The 23,884-nt window shown below is 37.3% G+C and overlaps 1 protein-coding gene across 2 annotated transcripts in view; it reads left to right on the plus strand.

Annotated features, from left to right (window-relative positions):
* SMC1B (structural maintenance of chromosomes 1B) overlaps positions 1–23,884 on the plus strand; it is an 87,082-nt gene that overhangs the window by 7,072 nt on the left and 56,126 nt on the right. The window contains exons 1-7 of one of the 2 annotated variants that reach the window (XM_032645350.1): positions 9,636–9,693; positions 11,500–11,688; positions 14,722–14,834; positions 14,925–15,128; positions 18,235–18,473; positions 20,178–20,436; positions 21,369–21,509. In XM_032645350.1, coding sequence (XP_032501241.1) covers positions 11,514–11,688; positions 14,722–14,834; positions 14,925–15,128; positions 18,235–18,473; positions 20,178–20,436; positions 21,369–21,509 — 1,131 coding nt within the window. In that variant the 5' untranslated portion in view covers positions 9,636–9,693; positions 11,500–11,513. Of the gene's footprint in view, positions 1–9,635; positions 9,694–11,499; positions 11,689–14,721; positions 14,835–14,924; positions 15,129–18,234; positions 18,474–20,177; positions 20,437–21,368; positions 21,510–23,884 lie in introns of those variants that run through there. The other variant, XM_032645349.1, reaches the window with a different exon arrangement.

Raw genomic sequence — 23,884 nt, forward strand, 5'->3', positions numbered from 1 at the left:
TTGTAAACAGTGCTGCAGTGAACATTGGGGTGCATGTGTCTTTTTGAATTATGGTTTTCTCTGGGTATATGCCCAGTGGTGGGATTGCTGGATCATATGGTAATTGTATTTTTAGTTTTTTAAGGGACCTCCATACTGTTCTCCATAGTGGCTGTATCAATTTACATTCCCACCAACAGTGCAAGAGGGTTCCCTTTTGTCCACACCCTCTCCAGCATATGTTGTTTGTACATTTTCTGATGAAGCCCATTCTGACTGGTGTGAGGTGATACCTCATTGTAGTTTTGATTTGCATTTCTCTAATAATTAGTGATGTTGAGCAGCTTTTCATGTGCTTCTTGGCCATCTGTATGTCTTCATTGGAGAAATGTCTATTTAGGTCTTCTGCCCATTTTTGGATTGCGTTGTTTGGTTTTTTAATATGGAGCTGCATGGGCTGTTTATATATTTTGGAGATTAATCCTTTGTCTGTTGATTTGTTTGCAAACATTTTCTCCCATTCTGAGGGTTTTTTGTCTTGTTTATGGTTTCCTTTGCTGTGCAAAAGCTTTGAAGTTTCATTAGGTCCCATTTATTTATTTTTGTTTTTATTTCCACTACTCTAGGAGGTGGATCAAAAAAGATCTTGCTGTGATTTATGTCAAAGAGTGTTCTTCCTATGTTTTCCTCGAAGAGTTCTATAGTGTCCAGTCTTATATTTAGGTCTCTAATCCCTTTTGAGTTTATTTTTGTGTATGGTGTTAGGGAGTGTTCTAATTTCATTCTTTTACATGTAGCTGTCCAGTTTTCCCAGCACCTCTTATTGAAGGGACCGTCTTTTCTCCATTGTATATCCTTGCCTCCTTTGTCATAGATTAGTTGACCATAGGTGCATGGGTTTATCTCTGGGCTTTCTATCTTGTTCCATTGATCTATGTTTCTGTTTTTGTGCCAGTACCATATTGTCTTGATTACTATAGCTTTGTATAGTATAGTTTGAAGTCAGGGAGTCTGATTCCTCCAGCTCCGTTTTTTTCCCTCAAGACTGCTTTGGCTATTCGGGGTCTTTTGTGTCTCCATACAAATTTTAAGAATTTTTTTGTTCTAGTTCCATAAAAAATGCCATTGGTAATTTGATAGGGATTGCATTGAATCTGTAGATTGTTTTGGGTAGTATAGTCATTTTCACAATATTGATTCTTCCAATCCAAGACCATGGTATATATCTCTCAATCTGTTGGTATCATCTTTAATTTCTTTCATTGGTGTCTTATAGTTTTCTGCATACAAGTCTTTTGTCTCCCTAGGTAGGTTTATTCCTAGGCATTTTATTCTTTTTGTTACAGTGGTAAATGGGAGTGTTTCCTTAATTTCTCTTTCAGATTTTTAATCATTCATGTATAGGAATGCAAGAGATTTCTGTGCATTAATTTTGTATCCTGCAGCTTTACCAAATTCATTGATTAGCTCTAATAGTTCTCTGGTGGCCTCTTTAGGATTCTCTATGTATAGTATCATGTCATCTGCAAACAGTGACAGTTTTACTTCTTCTTTTCCAATTTGTATTCCTTTTATTTCTTTTTCTTCTCTGATTGCCATGGCTAGGATTTCCAAAACTATATTGAATAATAGTGGTGAGAGTGGACATCCTTGTCTTGTTCCTGATCTTAGAGGAAATGCTTTCAGTTTTTCACCATTGAGAATGATGTTTGCTATGGGTTTGTGGTATATGGCCTTTATTATGTTGAGGTAGGTTCCCTCTCTGCCCACTTTCTGGAGAGTTTTTATCATAAATGGGTGTTGAATTTTGTCAAAAGCTTTTTCTGCATCTATTGAGATGATCATATGGTTTTTATTCTTCAGTTTGTGAATATGGTGTATCACATTGATTGATTTGCGTATATTGAAGAATCCTTGCATCCCTGGGATAAATCCCACTTGATCATGGTGTATGATCCTTTTAATGTGTTGTTGGATTCTGTTTGCTAGTATTTTGTTGAGGATTTTTGCATCTATATTCATCAGTGATATTGGTCTGTAATTTTCTTTTTTTGTCATATCTTTGTCTGGTTTTGGTATCAGGGTGATGGTGGCCTCATAGAATGAGTTTGGGAGTGTTCCTCTGCAATTTTTTGGAAGAGTTTGAGAAGGATGGGTGTTAGCTCTTCTCTAAATGCTTGATAGAATTCACCTGTGAAGCCATCTGGTCCTGGACTTTTGTTTGTTGGAAGATTTTTAATCACAGTTTCAATTTCATTACTTGTGATTGGTCTGTTCATATTTTCTATTTCTTCCCGGTTCAGTCTTGGAAGGTTATACCTTTCTAAGAATTTGTCCATTTCTTCTAGGTTGTCCATTTTATTGGCATAGAGTTGCTTGTAGTAGTCTCTTAGGATGCTTTGTATTTCTGCGGTGTCTGTTGTAACTTCTCCTTTTTCATTTCTAATTTTATTGATTTGAGTCCTCTCCCTCTTTTTCTTGATGAGTCTGGCTAATGGTTTATCAATTTTGTTTATCTTCTCAAAGAACCAGCTTTTAGTTTTATTGATCTTTGCTATTGTTTTCTTTGTTTCTATTCATTTATTTCTGCTCTGATCTTTATGATTTCTTTCCTTCTGCTAACTTTGGGTTTTGTTTGTTCTTCTTTCTCTGGTTCCTTTAGGTGTAAGGGTAGATTGTTTATTTGAGATTCTTCTTGTTTCTTGAGGTAGGCTTGTATAGCTATAAACTTCCCTCTTAGAACTGCTTTTGCTGCATCCTGTAGGTTTTGGATCATCGTGTTTTCATTGTCGTTTGTCTCTAGGTATTTTTTGATTTCCTCTTTGATTTCTTCAGTGATCTCTTGGTTATTTAGTAACGTATTGTTTAGCCTCCATGTGTTTGTGTTTTTTACGTTTTTTTTCCCTGTAATTCATTTCTAATCTCATAGTGTTGTGGTCAGAAAAGATGCTTGATATGATTTCAATTTTCTTAAATTTACTGAGGCTTGAATTGTGACCCAAGATGTGATATGTCCTGGAGAGTGTTCTGTGCGCACTTGAGAAGAAAGTGTAATCTGCTGTTTTTGGATGGAATGTCCTATAAATATCAATTAAATCTATCTGGTCTATTGTGTCATTTAAAGCTTCTGTTGCCTTATTTATTTTCATTTTGGATGATCTGTCCATTGGTATAAGTGAGGTTTTAAAGTCCCCCACTATTATTGTGTTGCTGTCGATTTCCTCTTTTATAGCTGTTAGCAGTTGCCTTATGTATTGAGGTGCGCCTTTGTTGGGTGCATATATATTTATAATTGTTATATCTTCTTCTTGGATTGATCCCTTGATCATTATGTAGTGTCCTTCCTTGTCTCTTGTAACATTCTTTAAAGTCTATTTTATCTGATATGAGTATTGCTACTCCAGCTTTCTTTTGATTTCCATTTGCATGGAATATCTTTTTCCATCCCCTCACTTTCAGTCTGTATGTGTCCCTAGGTCTGAAGTGGGTCTGTTGTAGACAGCATATATATGCTGTCTTGTTTTTTTATCCATTCAGCAAGCCTGTGTCTTTTGGTTGGAGCATTTAATCCATTCATGTTTAAGGTAATTATTGATACGTATGTTCCTAAGACCATTTTCTTAATTGTTTTGGGTTTGTTTCTGTAGGTCCTTTTCTTCTCTTGTGTTTCCCACTTAGAGAAGTTCCTTTAGCATTTGTTGTAGAGCTGGTTTGGTGGTGCTGAATTCTCTTAGCTTTTGCTTGTCTGTAAAGCTTTTGATTTCTCCATTGAATCTGAATGAGATCCTTGCCGGGTAGAGTAATCTTGGTTGTAGGTTCTTCCCTGTCATCACTTTAAGTATATCATGCTTCTTCCTTCTGGCTTGTAGAGTTTCTGCTGAGAAATCAGCTGTTAACCTTATGGGAGTTCCCTTGTATGTTATTTGTCGTATTTCCCTTGCTGCTTTCAATAATTTTTCTTTGTCTTTAATTTTTGCCATAATTTTTGCCAATTTGATTACTATGTGTCTTGGCATGTTTCTCCTTGGGTTTATCCTGTATGGGACTCTCTGTGCTTCCTGGACTTGGGTGGCTATTTCCTTTCCCATGTTAGGGAAGTTTTCAACTATAATCTCTTCAAATATTTTCTCAGGTCCTTTCTCTCTCTCTTCTCCTTCTGGGACCCTATAATGCGAATGTTGTTGCGTTTAATGTTGGCCCAGAGGTCTCTTAGGCTGTCTTCATTTCTTGTCATTCTTTTTTCTTTATTCTGTTCCGCAGCAGTGAATTCCACCATTCTGACTTCCAGGTCACCTATCTGTTCTTCTGCCTCAGTTATTCTGCTATTGATTCCTTCTAGTGTAGTTTTCATTTCACTTATTGTATTGTTCATCTCTGTTTGTTTGTTCTTTAATTCTTCTAGGTCTTTGTTAAACATTTCTTGCATCTTCTTGATCTTTGCCTCCATTGTTTTTCCGAGGTCCTGGATCATCTTCACTATCATTATTCTGAATTCTTTTTCTGGAAGGTTGCCTATCTCCACTTAATTTAGTTGTTTTTCTGGGGTTTTATCTTGTTCCTTCATCTGGTACATAGCCCTCTGCCTTTTCATCTTGTCTATCTTTCCGTGAATGTGGTTTTTGTTCCACAGGCTGCAGGATTGTAGTTGTTCTTGCTTCTGCTGTCTTCACCTTTCTTTTAAATCCTGTTATTTTTCTCTCTGGTCATCTATGCAACATTCCATTTCTGAGTCTAGAGCAGGGGTCAGCAAACTTTTTCTGAACTTGGCACAGCTTAATCAGGCATTGAAGAACTTCCCATGTGATCCTCCCTTTCTTGCTGCCTGCTCAGCTGAAGACACTCGTTTTGCTTCACAGATGTATTCGCTTCTGTCCTACTCTTGAGCAAGGAGAAGCAGAGAAAACTGAGCAGCTCACAAGGTGGATACTGTTAAAAAAGAAAAAAAAAAGGACACCTGGATTTTCATTGGTGCAGTGTGTTTTGTTTTGTTTTTTTATAAATTTATTTATTTTTAGCTGTGTTGGGTCGTCATTGCTGTGCGCAGGCTTTCTCTAGTTGTGGTGAGTGGGGGCTACTCTTTGTTGCGGTGTGCAGGCTTCTCATTGTCGTGGCTTCTCTTGTTGCGGAGCACGGGCTCTAGGCACACAGGCATGTTGGCATGTGGGCTCAGTAGTTGTGGCTTGCGGGCTCTAGACCTCAGGCTCATTAGTTGTGGCGCACGGGCTTAGTTGCTCCGCGGCATGTGGGATCTTCCCGAGCCAGGGCTCGAACCCGTGTCCTTTGCATTGGCAGGCAGGTTCTTACCACTGTGCCACTAGGGAAGCCCGGTACACTGTGTTTTTAATCCACCAAAATCATTCTTTTTGATGCTCAGATTTTCATAACTTTAATCAGTGGGAGCTCCTTCAAGCTGCCTCCCGTGTCCTTTGGTCATGACCTCATTAATATTTGAAAGCTTCCTTGCTTTCTAACGTAAGATGTCCCAGTTTTCAGGCTTATCTTCAATTTTCTCTGCCTCAGACTTGGAATTAGCCACTTCTCCAATGATTTCTGGTTTTTTTTAGAAGGTAAGGTATTAAAGACCACCATCTGGGAACTAGAATATTCAGTGCATTTGGGTAACAGTGGTTCTGGGTCATTTCAGAGGATGGGGCTAGAAAATGCATAAAGTGCTTTTTCAGATTTGTTCTTTGTTTTTAATAATAACAGCTTTATTGAAATGTCATTTGCATATCATAAAATGTATCCTTTTAAAGTGTACACTTCAGTGATGTTTAGTATATTCATAGAGTTGTATAACCATCATCACTATCTAATTCTAGAATATTTTCATTATCCCAAACAGAAACCTTGTACCCATTAGTAATCATTCCCCATTATCTCCTCTCTACCCAGTCCCTGGCAACCACTAATCTACTTTCTGTCGCTATGGATTTGCCTGTTCTGGACATTTTATATAAATGGAATCATACAATATGTGGCCCTTTGTGTCTGGCTTTACATTTCCATTGTCAATGAATAAGGGTTCAGATTTCTCCACATCTTCACCAGCAGTTGTTTGCTATTGTTTGTGTGATTTCTTTTAGCCATCCTAGTTGATGTGAAGTGGTATTTCATTATAGTTTTGATTTGCTTTTTCCTAATTACTAATATGATTTTGAACATCTTTTCATGTTACAGTAATTTTTAAAATTTGAGTTCATGCTGATATTTTTCCATTCACTTTTTAAAAAAATTTAATTAGGCTGCATTGGGTCTTTGTTGCTGTGCGCGGGCTTTCTCTAGTTGTGGCAAGCAGGGGCTACTCTTCGTTGCGGTGCACGGGCTTCTCATTGCAGTGGCTTCTCTTGTTGCGGAGCACGGGCTCTAGGTGCGTGGGCTCAGTAGTTGTGGCATGCGGGCTCACTAGTTGTGGCTCGTGGGCTCTAGAGTGCAGGCTCAGTAGTTGTGGCGCACGGGCTTAGTTGCTCCACGGCATGTGGGATCTTCCCGGAGCAGGGCTCGAACCCGTGACAACTGCACCACCAGAGAAGTCCCTCCATTCACTTTCAACTGTGTTTTCACTGTTCCTTGCTTTTTGTCATTGTAAATATTTTTTCTTACTCTGAAAATCTTATTTCCTAATATGACTAATATAATTACTTATTTGCTTTAACTTAAAATATAAAGAAAACTGTCTTAAACTACCAATAACATTATAAATGATAAAGCAACTGAAGGAAATTTGAAATTCCTTTGTACTTCTTTTTGGTTCTCAGAATGGATCCTACTAAGAATGTACAGTCAGAATTCTGTGATCTGAAGTCCCTTGAAATAAATCATTTCTCAGTATGCCTATGTTACCAATTTAATATTCAGTTAAGTTTACTTGTTTGTGATTGTTTTCATTTATGGGATTTTTTCAATTTAGGGTTTTTTTTTTTAAATCAGGAATGCGTATACATACTTTAAAGGTCAAAACTCTATGGAAAAGTATACACAGGAATCTTGCTTCTACCCCTGCTCCCTGTATCTGTCAGGGTCCCAACAGGAAACAAGTGGCACACTCAAATTAGGGCAGTTTGAGGAAGATTTATTTACAAAGGGACTAATTACAAAGGTGTGGGAGGGCTGTAGAGGAATCCCAAGGAATAGAGGGATCACACAGCTAGCAGCAGTGGAGCTGCTGCCACCCCAAGGCTCAGAGAGGAAGGAACCCACAAGGAACTTCAAAAAGCCAGTGATGGGCTTCCCTGGTGGCACAGTGGTTGAGAATCTGCCTGCCAATGCAGGGGACATGGGTTCAAGCCCTGGTCTGGGAAGATCCCACATGCCGTGGAGCAACTAGCTCCGTGAGCCACAATTACTGAGCCTGCGCGTCTGGAGCCTGTGCTCTGCAGCAAGAGAGGCCGCAATAGTGAGAGGCCCGCGCACCGCGATGAGGAGTGGCCCCCACTTGCCGCAACTAGAGAAAGCCCTCGCACAGAAACGAAGACCCAACACAGCCATAAATAAATAAAAATTAAAAAAAAAAAAAAAGCCAGTGACCTGGTGTTGAAGGGCACAGCAAGTCAGAAGCCACCTTACAGAGGAAAATAGGGAAGTAAATACCCTGACCTCACTCTTTTCCCTTCTTCCCTCCTGCCAGGGCTCTCCATTGGCCAAATCCAACTAGAAGCTCAAAGGCATGAGAGCTTGTGGATAAAGGCAGAAGCAGGGTGGGGCAAACAGAAGGGGTCCAACTCAGTTTCTGTGTCCCGCTCTTCTTCACCTTCTATACATAACCATTAATTTCTTGATTATTCTTCAGTGTTTCTTTATGCAAATGCTAGCAAATATGTGTGTATTGTTATTCCCAACCCCACACTTTTTCTTTAAGTAAAAGTTCGTATTTGGTTTTTTGCTATATATGCTGTTATGTACTTTTCTTTTTTCATTTCCCATTTCCTCTTCTGTTCTCTTGTTGCTGTGTAATTCTCCATTGTGTGGCTGTTACATAGTTATTTCAAGTGGTCCTTTAATTTTTGGACACTTAAGTTGTTTCCAATCTACTTCTGTTAGAAATGACTTATAATTGTATAATTGTGTATTTGCCATTGTGTAGTTTTGCACATGTATCAGGGAGATAGATTTCCAGAAGTGGAATTGCTGGTTCAAAAGCTAAGTTATAATTTAGTTAGCTATTGCCAAACTACCCCCCACAGTGGTTGTATCATTTTGTACTCCCAACAGTAATTTAATGAGAGGTCCTGTTTAAGAATATGTTTTCAAAATTTTGGATTTTTGCCAGTCTAGTAAGTGAGAAATGGTAGTCAAAACAGTTTTAATTTACATTTCTCTTATTATGACTGAGCTCAAGTGTCTTTTCATATGGTTAAGGGCCTTTTGTATTTCTGTTTCTCTGAATTGCCCTTTTATGTTCTTTGCCCATTTTTCTGGTGGGTTGTTATCTCAGAAATCCTTATAAAATGTATCTGGAAACGTCACTGCTATTCCTAAAATCCTTTATGGCGTCACATAATCTTCAGCATGAAGTTTATTTCTCTCTTATCATTTCCAACCTTGTAAGCTTTGCTCCACCTCTATATTATTACTTACCCTTTTCTCACTGGAATGGTACCTTGCTTTCCCATTTGTACTAATGATCAAGCTATCATCTTTTCCTGGAGTGGTTATGTTTACCTTCAGCACTGCCTCCCCAAACTTCTACTTAACTCTTTAAAACTTAGCCCAGAATTATCTCCTGCAGAGTCTACTCAGAGTCTCCAGTCGTTAGTGCTTCTCTTAAATGCTTCATAGTTCTTTGTGTTAATTTTATCTTAGAACTTACTATAGTAAGTTATAATTTCCTCCTTTTAGTGGGAAGAGTATAGATTTTGGAATCAGACGCCTAACCCCAAAACATGATTTGTTTGACTTTGAGCCTCTGCTTTTTAACTTATGAAATGCAAATTAAATATCTATCTCTCAGGATTATTGCAAAGACTGAATAAAATAATAGATGTGGAGTGTCTGGCACAAAATGAGGTTCAATAAAAATTGATCATATTCCCCACTGTAAGTACCTTAGGGGAAAACTCTACATACTGTTTCTTTTTAGCCTGAGTACTTAGGAGAATGCCTGATCAATAGGTGTTCTATAAATGTTTGTAGAATGAATGAATGCATTTGAAGAGGCAAGAGAGTGAAGGTTGAGTCCAGCTAGGAGGCTCTTGGGAGTAAGGAGTACTTGAATAACTAGAAGGATGGTGAAGAAGGAGCAGATTGGAAGAGATATGCAGAGCTGAAATTAAAAAGGAACTTAATGGGGCTTCCCTGGTGGCGCCGTGGTTGAGAGTCTGCCTGCTAACGCAGGGGACACAGGTTTGAGCCCTGGTCTGGGAGGATCCCACATGCCTTGGAGCAACTAGGCCCGTGAGCCACAACTACTGAGCCTGCGCGTCTGGAGCCTGTGCTCTGCGACAAGAGAGGCCGCGATAGTGAGAGGCCCGTGCACCGCGATGAAGAGTGGCCCCCGCTTGCCACAACTAGAGAAAGCTCTTGCACAGAGATGAAGACCCAACACAGCAAAAATAAATAAATTAATTAATTTTTTTAAAAAAAGGAACTTACCAGCTGTTGCTAAGAGGGCAAATGAGTGGCAAATATTGAGGTTTTGAGATGGGAGAGTGATACTGTAATTTTTATGTCTTTGAATATTTGGTTCATCTTCATCAAGTAATGATAGTCTAAAAGGTAACTCTTCCAGAATTATTATTTTCCTGATGTTGGCTTTGAATTATTTATAGCAGAGGTTCCTGCTCTGACCATTACAAAACTTAACTTGGTTCATTGATTCATTCATTTTTGCCAACAGGTGGTTGTTAAGCTAGGCACTTAACAAATGTTTCCTGACCATCCTATCTGAAGTTACCTCTCCCAGTTACTGTCTATTTCATCACTCAGTTTGTTTCCTCATGATACTTATAATATATAATTCTTTTTTGTTTATTGTTTGACTTTCTTAATAGATTATAACATTCATTAGACAGAGTTGTGTCTCTCTTGTTCTTTTACTGTATCCTTATGACCTAGCACACAAAAGAATTAATGTAATGAATGAATGTGGATGGGGAAGTGTTTATTTTAAGTAGACTTTCAATAAGGATTGACCAAAACCAGTTTCTGTTTAATTCTGTTACTGTGAGACTTAATAATTCAATTGTTCGTTTGGTCCTATATATGTAACCATCTTACAGTAGCTCTCAATCTGCAGATTATCAGTTAACCCAAAAAAGCCATGTTTCATACCTGTTAGTTAACTGAGACTTAGTTAAATACATTTGCAGCATTTTTAACCACTTCTAGTTCTTTTTAGAAAGATCATGAACTTCTAAAACTAAGCCATATTTCCAGTGATTGGCAGTATTCTCTTGTTTATGTTACTTTCCCTGCTTTTGGCACTAGAAATTTAAATTGCTTGTGGATATGAGAGAACGAATGTGAAAAAGAAAGAAAATTAAGTACAGATGGTAGTAGCTGAAATGACATTGCACCTTGGAAATTGTCTTAAACTGTCGGCTCATGGTTGGAGAACAGTTTGCCATTTGAGTTGGGAGTCCCCAAGACTACCCCCAGTTTCAGTGATTCACTAGGAGGACTCCCAGGACTCAGCATATAGTTGTACCCAGGACTGTTACTCATAACAGCAAAAGGAAACAAAGCAAACTCAGCAAAGGGAAAAGGCACATGAGGAACTCTGAGGAAACCAGGTGCAAGGTTCCATGAATCCTCCCCCAGTGGAGTCACACAGGACAGGCTTAATTCCTCCAGCAGCGATTTGTGACAACACATGTGAGATGTTGTTTACCCAAGAACCTCATTAAAGACTCAACCCCCAGGGTTTTTATTGGGAAATGGTCACATAAGCACCTCTGCCTAGCACATACCAAAATTCCAGACTCCTACAAAGAAAGCAAGTATTCAGCATAAATCATATTGTTTATATAAACAGTTTAGGCACAGTGAAGCATTCTTATCAGAAAGTGGTGGAAACCCTCACAGAATCCAAATCCCAATCCCATGATGCCAGCTAACCTTGTAAGCAGGACTTTAAGCAGATAGCAAGCTTGGACATGCTATATAACTTTTCTGCACTACCAACACATACCAATCATAAATATTCTAGCAACCCTAGTCTAGCCTTTGGGAAAATCCTGGAGGTAGCCATTTTTTTTAAATGTGTGACACTTAAAATTTATAAAGTGGGGATAACTGAAATTCAGAGAAGTTAAGTGATTTGCCATGGTATAATACTTAATAGCGGGAGAGAGCTGGGGCTTAGATCCATGTATAGATCCTTACATTTAGATAACTTAATACTCTACCATAGCTGCATAGAAACCAGTTATCTACATAAAATTGTTCCGTCACATGCATTTTGAATACAGAAAAGACAGTACTATTTAGATACGTGTATTGGCCCTTGGTAGCCTGGTTTCTTTGGCTCTGGGCAAGGGTTTTTATCATTAAGAATAAATAACTTTTTCTCTCCTTCCCCAGGAAAATCTAATGTAATGGATGCACTTAGTTTTGTAATGGGAGAAAAAATAGCTAATTTAAGAGTGAAAACTATTCAAGAACTTATTCATGGAGCACATATTGGAAAGCCTGTTTCTTCTTCTGCAAGTGTAAAAATTGTATACGTGGAAGAAAGTGGAGAAGAGAAAACATTTGCAAGGACTATCCGAGGTATTTTTTTATCTTGGGTAGCAAGTAATAGAACCTGTTTGATTCTACACCAGACTTTTCTTTAAGCAGACATATTTATTCAAATTCCCCTACTGTCAAGTAGCGTTTTTCTCCCTGGTTATTCGGTTAAAATGAAGGAGGGAGTCTACCTCAAAGACAGTGATGTCATAAAAGTCCTTCCTGAGGTTCTTTGTTTACGTTTATCTGGTTTTCCTAGTGATGAACTAACTAAATGCGTATTTTTGGTTTGTTTAGAAAGTTTTTCCTACCACCAAAAAGCAAATTGTGTGAAATATTTGACTTTGTATTTTGTTATGATTTATTCATGAATCCCTGTATTTCCTGAGTAAACAAGATTGAGAGTTATGTATATATATTTTTTCTATTTATGCTGGGAGTTTACAGAGCCTCTGTAAGTAGACATTTCTTGGTTTTGTTTTTTGTTGTTTTCAATCTGCCGCTACAACATGGTTCTAATGTTCTAATGTATAAATACTCTTATTAACTTTCCTCAACTTCAATCACAGATAATTTTAGAAATACTTATTATTATGTACATATACCTTAGTGCATAATTTAAGTATTTCACCACTTTATCACCTAGATATTTTCATTGGTTAGTTTTCTCACTTTCTTGGAGTTTTTTTTATCAAAAGTCTCCATCTCAGTCCCTAGCTTACTCTATTTACTTAATAAACCATCATAAATTTATTTTTTCCCATCTTTATTGAGGTATAATTGACAAATAAAAATTGTATATGTTCAAATTGTATAACTTGATGCTTTAATATACATTGTGAAATAATCGCCACAATCAAACTAATTAACATATGTATCACCTCACACGGTTACTATTTTCTGTGTGTGTGTGAACACTTAAGATCTACCCTCCTAGCAAATTTGAACTATACTCTACAGTATTGTTAACCATAGTCACATTGCTATACTTAGATCTCCAGAACTTACTCATCTTGCATAAGTGAAACTTTGTACCCCTTGACCCGCATCTCCCCATTTCCCCCTCCCCCAAGCCCCTGGCAACCACCATTCTTCTCTCTGCTTCTTTGAGTTTAACTGTTTTAGATTCCACATATAGATGAGATCATTCAATACTTGTCTTTCTGTATGTGGCTTATTTCACTACCATAATGTCCTCCAGGTTCATCCATGATGTCACAAATGGCAGGATTTCCTTCTTTTTTAAGGCTGAATAATATTCCTACGTTTTCTGTATCCAGCCATCCACTGAAAGACATTTAGGTTGTTTCCATATCTTAGTTATTGGGAATAATGTTGCAATGAACATAGGAGTGCAAATAACTCTTCAAGGTACAGATTTCATTTTTTTTGTATATATGCTCAGAAGTGGGATTGCTGGCTCATAAGGTAGTTCTATTTTTAATTCTTTTAGGAATCTTCATACTGTTTTCCATAGTGACTGTACCAATTTATATTCCCACCAACAATATTCAAGGGTTTCCTTTTCTTCACATCCTACCAACACTTGTCTTTTGTCTTTTTTATTCTAATAGGCCTGAGGTGATATCTCATTTTGGTTTTGATTTGCATTTTGCTGGTGATTCCTACTGTTGAGCACCCTTTAACATACCTGTTTGCCATCTGTATGTCAGCTTTTGAGAAATATCTATTCAGGTTCTTTGCCCGTTTTTAAATTGGGTTATTTGGTTTTTTTGCTGTTGAGTTATATGAATTCCTTATTCATTTTGGATATTAACCCCTGTCAGATACGTGGTTCCAAAATATTTTCTCCCATTCTGTAGGTTACCTTTTGCACTCTGTTGATTGATTCCCTTGCTGTGTAGAAGCTTTTCAGTTTGATACAATTCCACCTGTCTATTTTTGCTTTTGTTGCTTGTGCTTTTGGTATCATATCCAAAAAAACGGTTGCCCAGAGCAATGTCAGGAAGCTTTTCCCCTATGTTTTCTTTTAGTAGTTTCATAGTTTCAGGTATTACATTTAAGTCTTTAATCCATTTTGAGTTAATTTTTGTGTATGGTGTCCATTTTGTATAAGGGTCCAATTTTATTCTTCTGCATGTGGATATCCAGTTTTCCCAACACTATTTATTGAAGAGACTGTCTTCCCCATTGTGTGTTCTTGGCACCTTTGTTGAAGATCAGTTAACTATAGATGCTTAGATTTCTTTCTGGACTCTCTATTCTATTCCATTGTTCTGTATGCTTTTATGACAATACCACACTGCTTTGATTACTGTGGCTTTGTAATGTAACTTCAGATCAGGAAGTGTGATGCCTCCAGCTTTGTTCTTCTTCCCAGCTCATCTGTCTTAGTCCATTTGGGCTATTATAATAAGATACCACAGACTTCTTAGCTTATAAACTATAGAAAGTTATTTCTCACAGTTCTGGGGACTAAATATACAAGCTTAGGGTGCCAGCATGGTTGGATGAAGGCTCTCTTCTGTGCAGACTTTTCATTGTATCCTCACATGTGGATGGGACTAGGGAGCCTTGTAGGATCTTTTTATAAGCACACTAATACCATTCATGAGGGCTCCTCTGTCATGACCTAATCACCTCCCAAAGACCTCACCTTCTAACACCATCACCTTTGGGGTTAGGATTTCATCATATGAATTTAGTGGGGACACAAACATTCAGACCATTCCACCACCCTATTGAAAATTGCAATGCCTCTTTCTCCTACACAGAGACTACCACACCCCCTTCCTACCTCTACTTTACTCCTTAGCACTTAACACTTCCTCGCATGATAGTCATTTTACTTACATATCTCATTTTTGTCTGTCTCCATTATTAGGATATAAGCTCCTTGAGGTCAGACATCTGTTATGTTCACCACTGTAGAGCACTCCTTGGCATGTAGTAGACACTCAATATTTGTTGACTGATTAAATGCATTTATTAACATGTATATTATTGCATAACTGGCTATTTCAGTAAGAAAAAAAATTTATTAAGCTTTCAGTAGTTGTTGATATATGTCTGGTATTTATACTTCCTATAACAGCCTTTATTCTTTTATTTTAGGGGGATGCTCAGAATATTGTTTTAATGATAGTCCTGTGAGTCGTTCTGCTTATATCACAGAGTTAGAAAAGATAGGCATAATAGTCAAAGCACGGAACTGTCTAGTTTTTCAGGTAAATAGCTTGTAGTATTTTATTTTATTCATGATTTTGAAAATATATCATTATATTTTATATGTTGGTGTGCTTAACTATTTTTAAAAGGGAACTGTGGAGTCAATTTCACTGAAAAAACCCAAAGAAAGAACGCAGTTTTTTGAGGAAATCAGCACTTCAGGAGAGCTTATAGGAGAATATGAGGAAAAGAAAAGAAAGTTACAGAAAGCCGAAGAAGATGTACAGTTTCATTTTAATAAGAAAAAAAATGTAGCTGCAGAGCGTAAATATGCAAAATTAGAGAAGGAAGAGGTAAGGTGTCATGATGTAACCAATTAAGTGTTGGATACAAAAACTTTGTGTTAGAATTGTAAGTATTGGTGTGGGGTTACTAAAGAGATTCTTTTAATAACATAAGACAAATAAAGCCCATTATTCTTCAAAGATAAACTTTTTGATGTATTTTCCACTGTTCGGGTTTTTTTCTCCCAAATAGGCAGGACAACCTGCACTGCAAAGATGTCTGATTTTCCCAACTAAAATTAAACTTGAGGGATTTATATCTTACATTGCAGAGGCTCTCAAACTTTTGGATCTTGTCCTCTTATACTTTAAAAATTATTGAGGACCCCAAAGAGTTTCTGTTCATGTGGGTTGTGTCTACTTATATGTATTGTATTTAAAATTAAAACTGAGACATTTAAAAAATATATTTTAATGATTAGTGTAAAAATAATAACAAACTCATTTCATATTAACATAAGTAACATATTTTTATGAAAAATAACTGAGTTTTCTAAAACCAAATAATTAGAAGAGTGGTATTGTTTTACCTTTTTATAATCTCCTTAATATCTAGCTTAATAGAAGACAGATGAATTCTCATATCTGCTTCTGTATTAAATCTTATTTGTGTTAAGACCTAGCAGCTTTACCCTCAATTGGCTTTTACAGCATCAGTGCAGATGTCAACACAGTGAAAAAGGCAAATAAAATCTGAGTAGTATTATGAAACTAGTTTTGACCTCAGGGGTTCCGTGAAAGAGTGAAACTGTAAAACTCTAGGAGGCCATAGCCACACTTTGCGAATGCCATTCTGTGGTAGTTCTTTCTTTTTTTTTTTTTAATTAATTAATTTTTTGGCTGCGTTGGGTCTTCGTTGCTGCGTGCAGGCTTTCTCTAGTTGTGGCAAGCGGGGGCTACTCTGCATTGCAGTGCGCAGGCTTCTCTTGCTGCGGGGCAAGGGCTCAAGGTGCACAGGCTTCTCTTGCTGCGGGGCAAGGGCTCAAGGTGCACAGGCTTCAATAGTTGTGGCTCGTGGGCTTAGTTGCTCAGCGGCATGTGGGGGCTTCCTGGACCAGGGCTCAAACCCGTGTCCCCTGCATTAGCAGGCGGATTCCCAACCACTGCGCCACCAGGAAAGTCCCTCTGTGGTAGTTCTTGGTGCCCTTCACAATGTCTAATGTAGTGCCTTGTATATTGTTGATAACTGTTTGCCTTTTCAAATACAAATCAGATTCTGTCTTTGTCTTGCATAAAACCTCTTCGAGAGCAGTGCTTCCTATTGCACTGAGAAATAGTCTCCCTTTCCAGCCTGCTGATCTGCCCCTTGTTCACCTCTGAAGCTTTAACTTCCTCTACTCTCCTACCACACTGACCTTTATTATTTATTGGAAACACCATGCTCCCTTCTATCCTGGAGCTTTTGCTATTTCCTCTCCCTAGATAGTTGTACACCTGATTTTTACATGGCTGTTACTCTTATTCAAGTTTTCATAAAAAAGCCATGTACTCAGGCAGGCATTTGCTGTCCACGCCCCCAATCTAAATTAGCATCCCTTCCCTGGTACTATTGCATTACTCTATTTTGTTTCTTTTGTAGCATTTCTTTTTAAAGATTTATTATTTATTTATTTTGGCTGCGCCGAGTGTTAGTTGCGGCATGCAGGATCTTTTTTTTTTTTTAAGCTGTGGCACGTGGACTTCTTAGTTGCGGCATGCATGTGGAATCTAGTTCCCCGACCAGAGATCGAACCTGAGCCCCCTGCATTGGGAGCATGGAGTCTTACCCACTGGACCACCAGGGAAGTCCCTATTTTGTAGCATATTTTGCTGTATGAAATTATCTTGTGTATTATTTGTTTGCTTATTTCATCTCTGACTCCTCTTCTTCCCTCCCTGCCCATTAAAATAACTAGATTATAAACTTACAAGAGCAGAGACTGTTTCGATCTTGTTTTCTACTATATTTCCAGTACATAGAAGAGGGTTTGGCACACAATAGGCAATTAATAAATATTTGAAGAAATAAATGAAAAGTGGATGTGTTCCTTATTAGTGACGTTTCTCTGTTTTCTTCACATTTTTGTATGTATGTGTATGTCCTTGGTTTTGTCGGTAGAAAGGGGTGGTGTTAAGTGAAAGTCAAACTATAGTATGCATAATATACTCAAACGACTTACAGCAGTGTAGAATTGAAGACCTTTAAAAATTATAAGGACAGTTACAGTAGTCCACCTTCCCAGTTATTTTTTACAACATCCTGGCAGATGGCCGTTTACCCAGTACTTGGAATATTTCATTGATTAAGAGCTTTCCTCTTAAGGCAGCACTTTATTTCTTTATTAATAGCACAAATACTAAAGAAATTCTTCCATCTCACATATAATTTAGAACTTTAAAATAGTCCTATTAGTTCTATTCCTAGAAAAAATTACATCCTATAGAAGGAATTTTACCTGGAATCATTGAATTTAAGGTCTCTGGGGACCTTAAAAGTCATATAGCTTCCTTCAGTTTACAAATGAGGAAGCTGATGTCAGACATGCTTGCCAAACTCTGAGGTCAAGACAAAAATGGGACAGGACTCGGTTAGTGGGTGGCCCTTCATGGTTCTTACCAGCATACCACTGAGTGCATGAATATAAAACCCTTTACTGGGCTTCCCTGGCGGCGCAGCAGTTAAGAATCCGCCTGCCAGTTCAGGGGACACAGGTTCGTGTCCTGGTCCGGGAAGATCCCACATGCCACGGAGCAACTAAGCCCACGCGCCACAACTTCTGAGCCTGAGCTCTAGAGCCCGTGAGCCTCAACTACTGAAGCCCGCATGCCTAGAACCTGTGCTCCACAACAAGAGAAGCCACCGAGATGAGAAGCCCATGCACCACAACAAAGACCCAACTCAGCCAAAAATAAAGAAAGAAATTTTAGAAAATAAATAAAGTCCTTTACTGGTTTATTGTAGAAGCATATGCAGAAGTCTTCTCCAAATAATGGTACTTTTGGCAAGAATAACATTTGTTAATGATGAAAATAAAAATTCATTAGCAATCATTTGTTGGCACTCTAGTTGAGTTTATGAAAGGTCAATGTAAAATATACTCCCTTTTAACTGTTGTTGAATTGTATTGTTTTATAGGCAGAACGTTACCAGAGTCTCCTTGAAGAACTGAAAATAAACAAGATACAACTGCAGCTTTTCCAGCTGTATCACAATGAGAAAAAAATTTCTTTTCTAAACAGTGAGTTAGAGCGTGTGAATAAGGATTTTAGTGTCGCAAAAGAGTCTCTTTCTAGTCATGAAAACATAGTTAAAGCCAAGAAGAAGGAACATGGAATGTTAAGCAGACAACTGCAACAAACAGAAAAAGAATTAAAGTGAGTTTTCAAAATAGTTATTAACAGTTGGATTTTATGTAGATTGATAGAAAAAATATAAGTGACACTTTGAAAGTTGATCTTTTAAATAAACTTTTTTACTTTGAAATACTTTTAGATATACAGAAAAAATTCTAAAGATAGTACAGAGAGTTCCCATATTCCCCACACTCAATTTCTCTCACTTATAACATCTTATATTTTTAGTATCTCAATTAGGATTTGTCTGTTAGTTTTCTCATAATTAGCGTTTATGGGTTTGGGGGAAGAAGACCACAGAGGTAAAATGCCATTATCATCACATTATATCAGGGATGTCAAATATCATATATGAGGAATTCCCTGGTGGTCCAGTGGTTACGACTCCACTCTCACTGCTGAGGACCCCGTTCGATCCCTGGTCGGGGAACTAAAATCCCACAAGCTGCATGATGTGGACAATAAATAAATAAAGTGGCTATACCAAAACTTAAAAAATATATATCATATATGTTATATGACATATCATCTATCTAAGATATCATAGTATCAGAATGACATCATTATTATTTTTGTTTGTTTGTTTGTTTTGGCTGCACCACGCGGCATATAGGATCTTAGTTCCCCGATCAGGGATCAAACGCATGCCCCTGCATTGGGAGTGCAGAGTCTTAACCACTGGACCACAAGGGAAGTCCCATATCGTTATTGATGTTGACCTTTTCTTGCTTATCTGTAACCTCCTATTCCAACAGTAAGAAATCTGGATTCCACAGTCTCCCATCCATTTGCTTAATTGTTCAATTCTAGTAATCGTGTATGGCAATATAAGAATTATTAACCCATATCCTTGTGGGAAGCAACTTTATCAACTAGAGTACAAGGCTTATGTACAATCCCTTTTGCTTTTAGTTTTATGGCCTCTACTCATTTCCAGAGTTACTTCGGTTAGCACATTTCCCCCCACCCTCTTCAATAAGGTTGTTTCATACATTTGTAATACAGTTAGATCCTTTTGTCACATTCTACATTCTGTCTAGGATCCCTCGGCCTCCTAAATGATTTTTTTTTTAATTTGATACATTAAGATTCACTCCTGGTGCTGTAAATTTCTGTAAGTTTTCACAAATGCATGATGTCATATGTCCACCACTACAGTATCATACAGAGTAGTTTATCACTCTTAAAAAATTCCCCTGGGACTTCCCTGGTGGCGCAGTGGTTAAGAATCGCCTGCCAACGCAGGGGACACAGGTTCGAGCCCTGATCCAGGAAGATCCCACATGCTGCGGAGCAACTAAGCCTGTGAGCCACAACTACTGAGCCTGTGCTCTAGAGCCCGCGAGCCACAACTGCTGGAGCCTGCGTGCCTAGAGCCTATGCTCTACAACAAAGAGAAGCCACCGCGATTAGAAAGAAGCCTGCACACTGCAACAGAGTGGCCTCCACTCGCGCAACTAGAGAAAGCCCGAGCACAGCAATGAAGACCCAACGTAGCCAAAAAATAAGTAAATAAGTAACTAAATAAATGTATTAAAATAATTCCCCTATGCTTCACCTATTTGGTTCTCCCCTGCCATCTGGTAACCACTGATCTGCTTATAGTCTCTGAAAGTCAATTTTTACCGTTTCTTTTTAAATGTATGATTTGATCAAAAGAACTTCTTCCCTTTATATACTATAAAATTAAATTTCCTTTAAAGCAAACTTTATTTTTCTTTTTAGATCTCTTGAAGCACTTTTAAATCAGAAGAGGCCTCAATACATTAAAGCTAAAGAAAACACTTCTCACCACCTCAAGAAGTTAGATGTGGCTAAGAAATCAATAAAGGACAGTGAAAAACAATGTTCTAAACAGGAAGATGACATAAAGGCCTTAGAGACAGAGCTGGTTGATTTAGATGGTGCATGGAGAAGTTTTGAAAAGCAGATTGAGGAAGAAATTTTACGTAAAGGGCGAGACATTGAACTAGAAGCCAGTCAGGTGAAAAAGTTGACATATGGGAAATCTATTGTTTCAGCTTTTCCTTTTAATTAGAAAAAAATTAAAGGATGACCTCTCTTTCTGATATTTTAGGAGATTTTCCTCAGAATTTAAATTAATGAGGATTTAAATTTTTCAGCCTATTGTAGAATCTAAATTTAATCTTTACAGTAGGCTATTTTTCCTTCATAAAATTAGATGACATTATAACATTTATGAGTTAATTAAAGTCATAGGAAATACTTCAACAAGGTTACATGGTATCATTTTGTAATAAAAGGTAATTAAATTATATTCTTATGTTTTTAAGGTAATCATTTTTTTCCTCATGAATATTGTAAAAACTTAAAAGTCAGATAATATATGGCTGTGAAGAAACATGATCACTTAATTGACAAAAGGGAAATTGATTCCTTAAGATTATTTAAAATGTTAAGTGATTAATTAATATTCATTTAGTACATAAGATTTAATTATAAGTCAATAGTAGATATCCAAAAATTTATAATTGAGTTTTCAAATATTCCCTCAACTAAATTTGTCATTTATCTTTCATTAATTTTATAATAACCTTATATCACAATATATATACTAAAATAATTGTGACTGTATAAATAGAAAACTACACAATTTTCTCTGAACTTTTTTAAGAATTTTAATGAGTTTTAATGCTCTTTCTCTTTCAAGAATTTCTTACAGAGACCTTATAGAGTTGGTTTTGAATACCTTATTGATCTATCTAAACAGTTTTAAATAAGAAGACGTTCATTTTATGTTCATGCTATCTTAGAGAAAATGGCTAATTATGGTCTAATTTATATAAAACATAATTTTGATAAGTTTAATTATCAGCTAGTGAAGGATAGCATATAAAGAATTTCCTCTCATGCTTCTTTAAGTGAGTTAGCAATGTTTAAATGCTCTTTATACAGCTGGATCAATACAAAGAACTTAAGGAACAAGTAAGAAAGAAAGTGGCTATAATGACCCAACAATTGGAAAAGCTGCAGTGGGAACAAAAGGCTGATGAAGAAAGACTGGCATTTGAAAAGAGGAGGCATGGGGAAGCTCAGGTACCTTGGTTTGGGCAGTAATGACTTAGAATTATTTTTCATGAAATTTTATTCCCTTTTTTATATTGGTTTTTCAGTATATAAATGGATTTACATCAGACATAAGGAATTAATTAAATTTTCTGGATTACCTGTTAGACTGCTTAGTATTGTATCATTTAGGTGCTCTTTCATGGTCTAAGATATAAACAGACAGTGTCTTCATTCATATAGTCAGTAAGCATTTTATGTGCACCTGTATAATGATAGGAGTGGGCAGATGATATTGTCTATTCTTACATGTAGGTTAGTCCAGTGAGGTTAGGAGGAGGGTTGATAAAGGAAAAAAACAAGTATCATAATGTAGGTGGAAAGTCATTTGGAAACATTAAGGACATAGCCCAAGAGGAACTTAATAGTCTACACGAGAGGTTACTATCAAGACAGCATTACAGTGTTCTGCAGACCTGGCTTCCATCCATTCTTGTCCTGTCACTGACCTGTGCTGGTATAAATAAAGCATTTCACTTCTCTGAACTTTGATTTCTTAATTTGAACAATGAGGATAGGTATGTCATTTTTTATGGCTGAGTAACATTCCACTGTATATATAATATACCACATCTTTATCCATTCATCTATTGATGGACACTTAGGTTGCTTCCATATCTTGGCTATTGTAAAAAAAAATACTACAGTGAACATGGGAGTGCATATATCTTTTTTAATTATTGTGTTTGTTTTCTTTGCATAAGTATTCAGGAGTGGTATTGCTGGATCATAAGGTAGTTCAATTTTTAATTTTGTGAGAAATCTCCATAAGGTTTTCCATAGTGGCTGCACCAATTTACATTCCCACCAGCAGTAAGAGAGTTCACTTTTCTCCACATCCTCGCCAGCACTTGTTATTGTTTTCTTTGTAATAGCCATTCTGACAGGGGTGAGGTGATATCTCATTGTGGTTTTGACTTGCATTTCCTGCTGAATAGTGATGTTGAGCATCTTTTCATGTGCCTGCTGGCTGTCTATATGTCTTCCTTGGAAAAATGTCTATTCAGGTACCCTGCCCATTTTTTAATTAGGTCTTTCTTTTTTTATAAACTTATTTTATTTTATTTATTTTTGGCTGCATTGGGTCTTTGCTGCATGCAGGCTTTCTCTAGTTGCAGCGAGCAGAGGCTACTCTTCATCGCGGTGCATGGGCTTCTCACTGCAGTGGCTTCTCATTGCAGAGCACGGGCTCTAGGGGTGCGGGCTTCAGTAGTTGTGGCATGTGGGCTCAGTAGTTGTGGCTCATGGGCTCTAGAGTGCAGGCTCAGTAGTTGTGGCACATGGGTTTAGTTGCTCCACAGCACGTGGGATCTTCCCAGACCAGGGAGCGAACCTGTGTCCCCTGCATTGGCAGGCAGATTCTTAACCACTACGCCACCAGGGAAGTCCAGGTCTTTTTTTTTATGTAGAGTTGTTTGAGTTCTTTCTATGTTTTGGTTGTTAACCCCTTATCATATATATTGATTGCAAACATCTTCTCCCATTCAAAGCTGCTACCTCCGTTTAGGTCACTATAAACTTCCCTCTTAGAACTGCTTTTGCTGCATTCCATAGATTTTGGATCATTGTATTTTCATTTGTCTTGGTGTTTTTGCTAATTTCTTCTTTGATTTCTTCATCAATCCATTGGTTGTTTAGTAGTAATTGTTTAGTCTCCACATATTTGTGTTTTGGGCAGTTTTTAACTTGTAGTTGATTTCTAGTCTCTGTTGTGGTTAGAAAAGATTCTTGATATGATTTTAGTTTTCTTAAATGTATTGCGACTTGCTTTGTGGCCTAGCATCTAATCTATCCTGGGGAACGTTCTAAGTGCACTTGAAAAGAATGTTTATTTTGCTGTTTGGGCATGAAATGTCATATATGTATCTATTAATTTCATCTGATCTAATGTGCTGTTTAAGGCCAGTGTTTCCTTACTGATTTTCTGTCTGGATGAATTGTCCATTGATGTAACTGGAGTGTTGAAGTCTCCTCCTGTTTTTGTGTATCTGTCAATTTCTCCCTTTATGTCTCTGTTAATATTTGCTTTATGTATTTAGGTGCTCCTATGTTGGGCACGTATATACTTAAAATTGTTATATCTTCTTGTTGGTTTGATCCCTTTATCATTATATAATAATGCCCATCTTTGTTTTAGACTGTTTTGTCTGATATAAATATTGCCACCTCAGCTTTCTTTTTGTTTCCATTTGCATGGAGTACCTTATTCCATCCCCTCACTTTCAGTCTGCGTGTGTCTCTAGATCTGAAGTGAGTCTCCTGTAGGCAGCATATACATTTTTAAAAAATTCATTCAGTAACTCCATGTCTTTTGATTGGAGCATTTAGTCCATTTACATTTAAAG

This window comes from Phocoena sinus, chromosome 10 (genome assembly GCF_008692025.1).
Source record: "Phocoena sinus isolate mPhoSin1 chromosome 10, mPhoSin1.pri, whole genome shotgun sequence".
NCBI classification, from domain to species: domain Eukaryota; kingdom Metazoa; phylum Chordata; class Mammalia; order Artiodactyla; family Phocoenidae; genus Phocoena; species Phocoena sinus.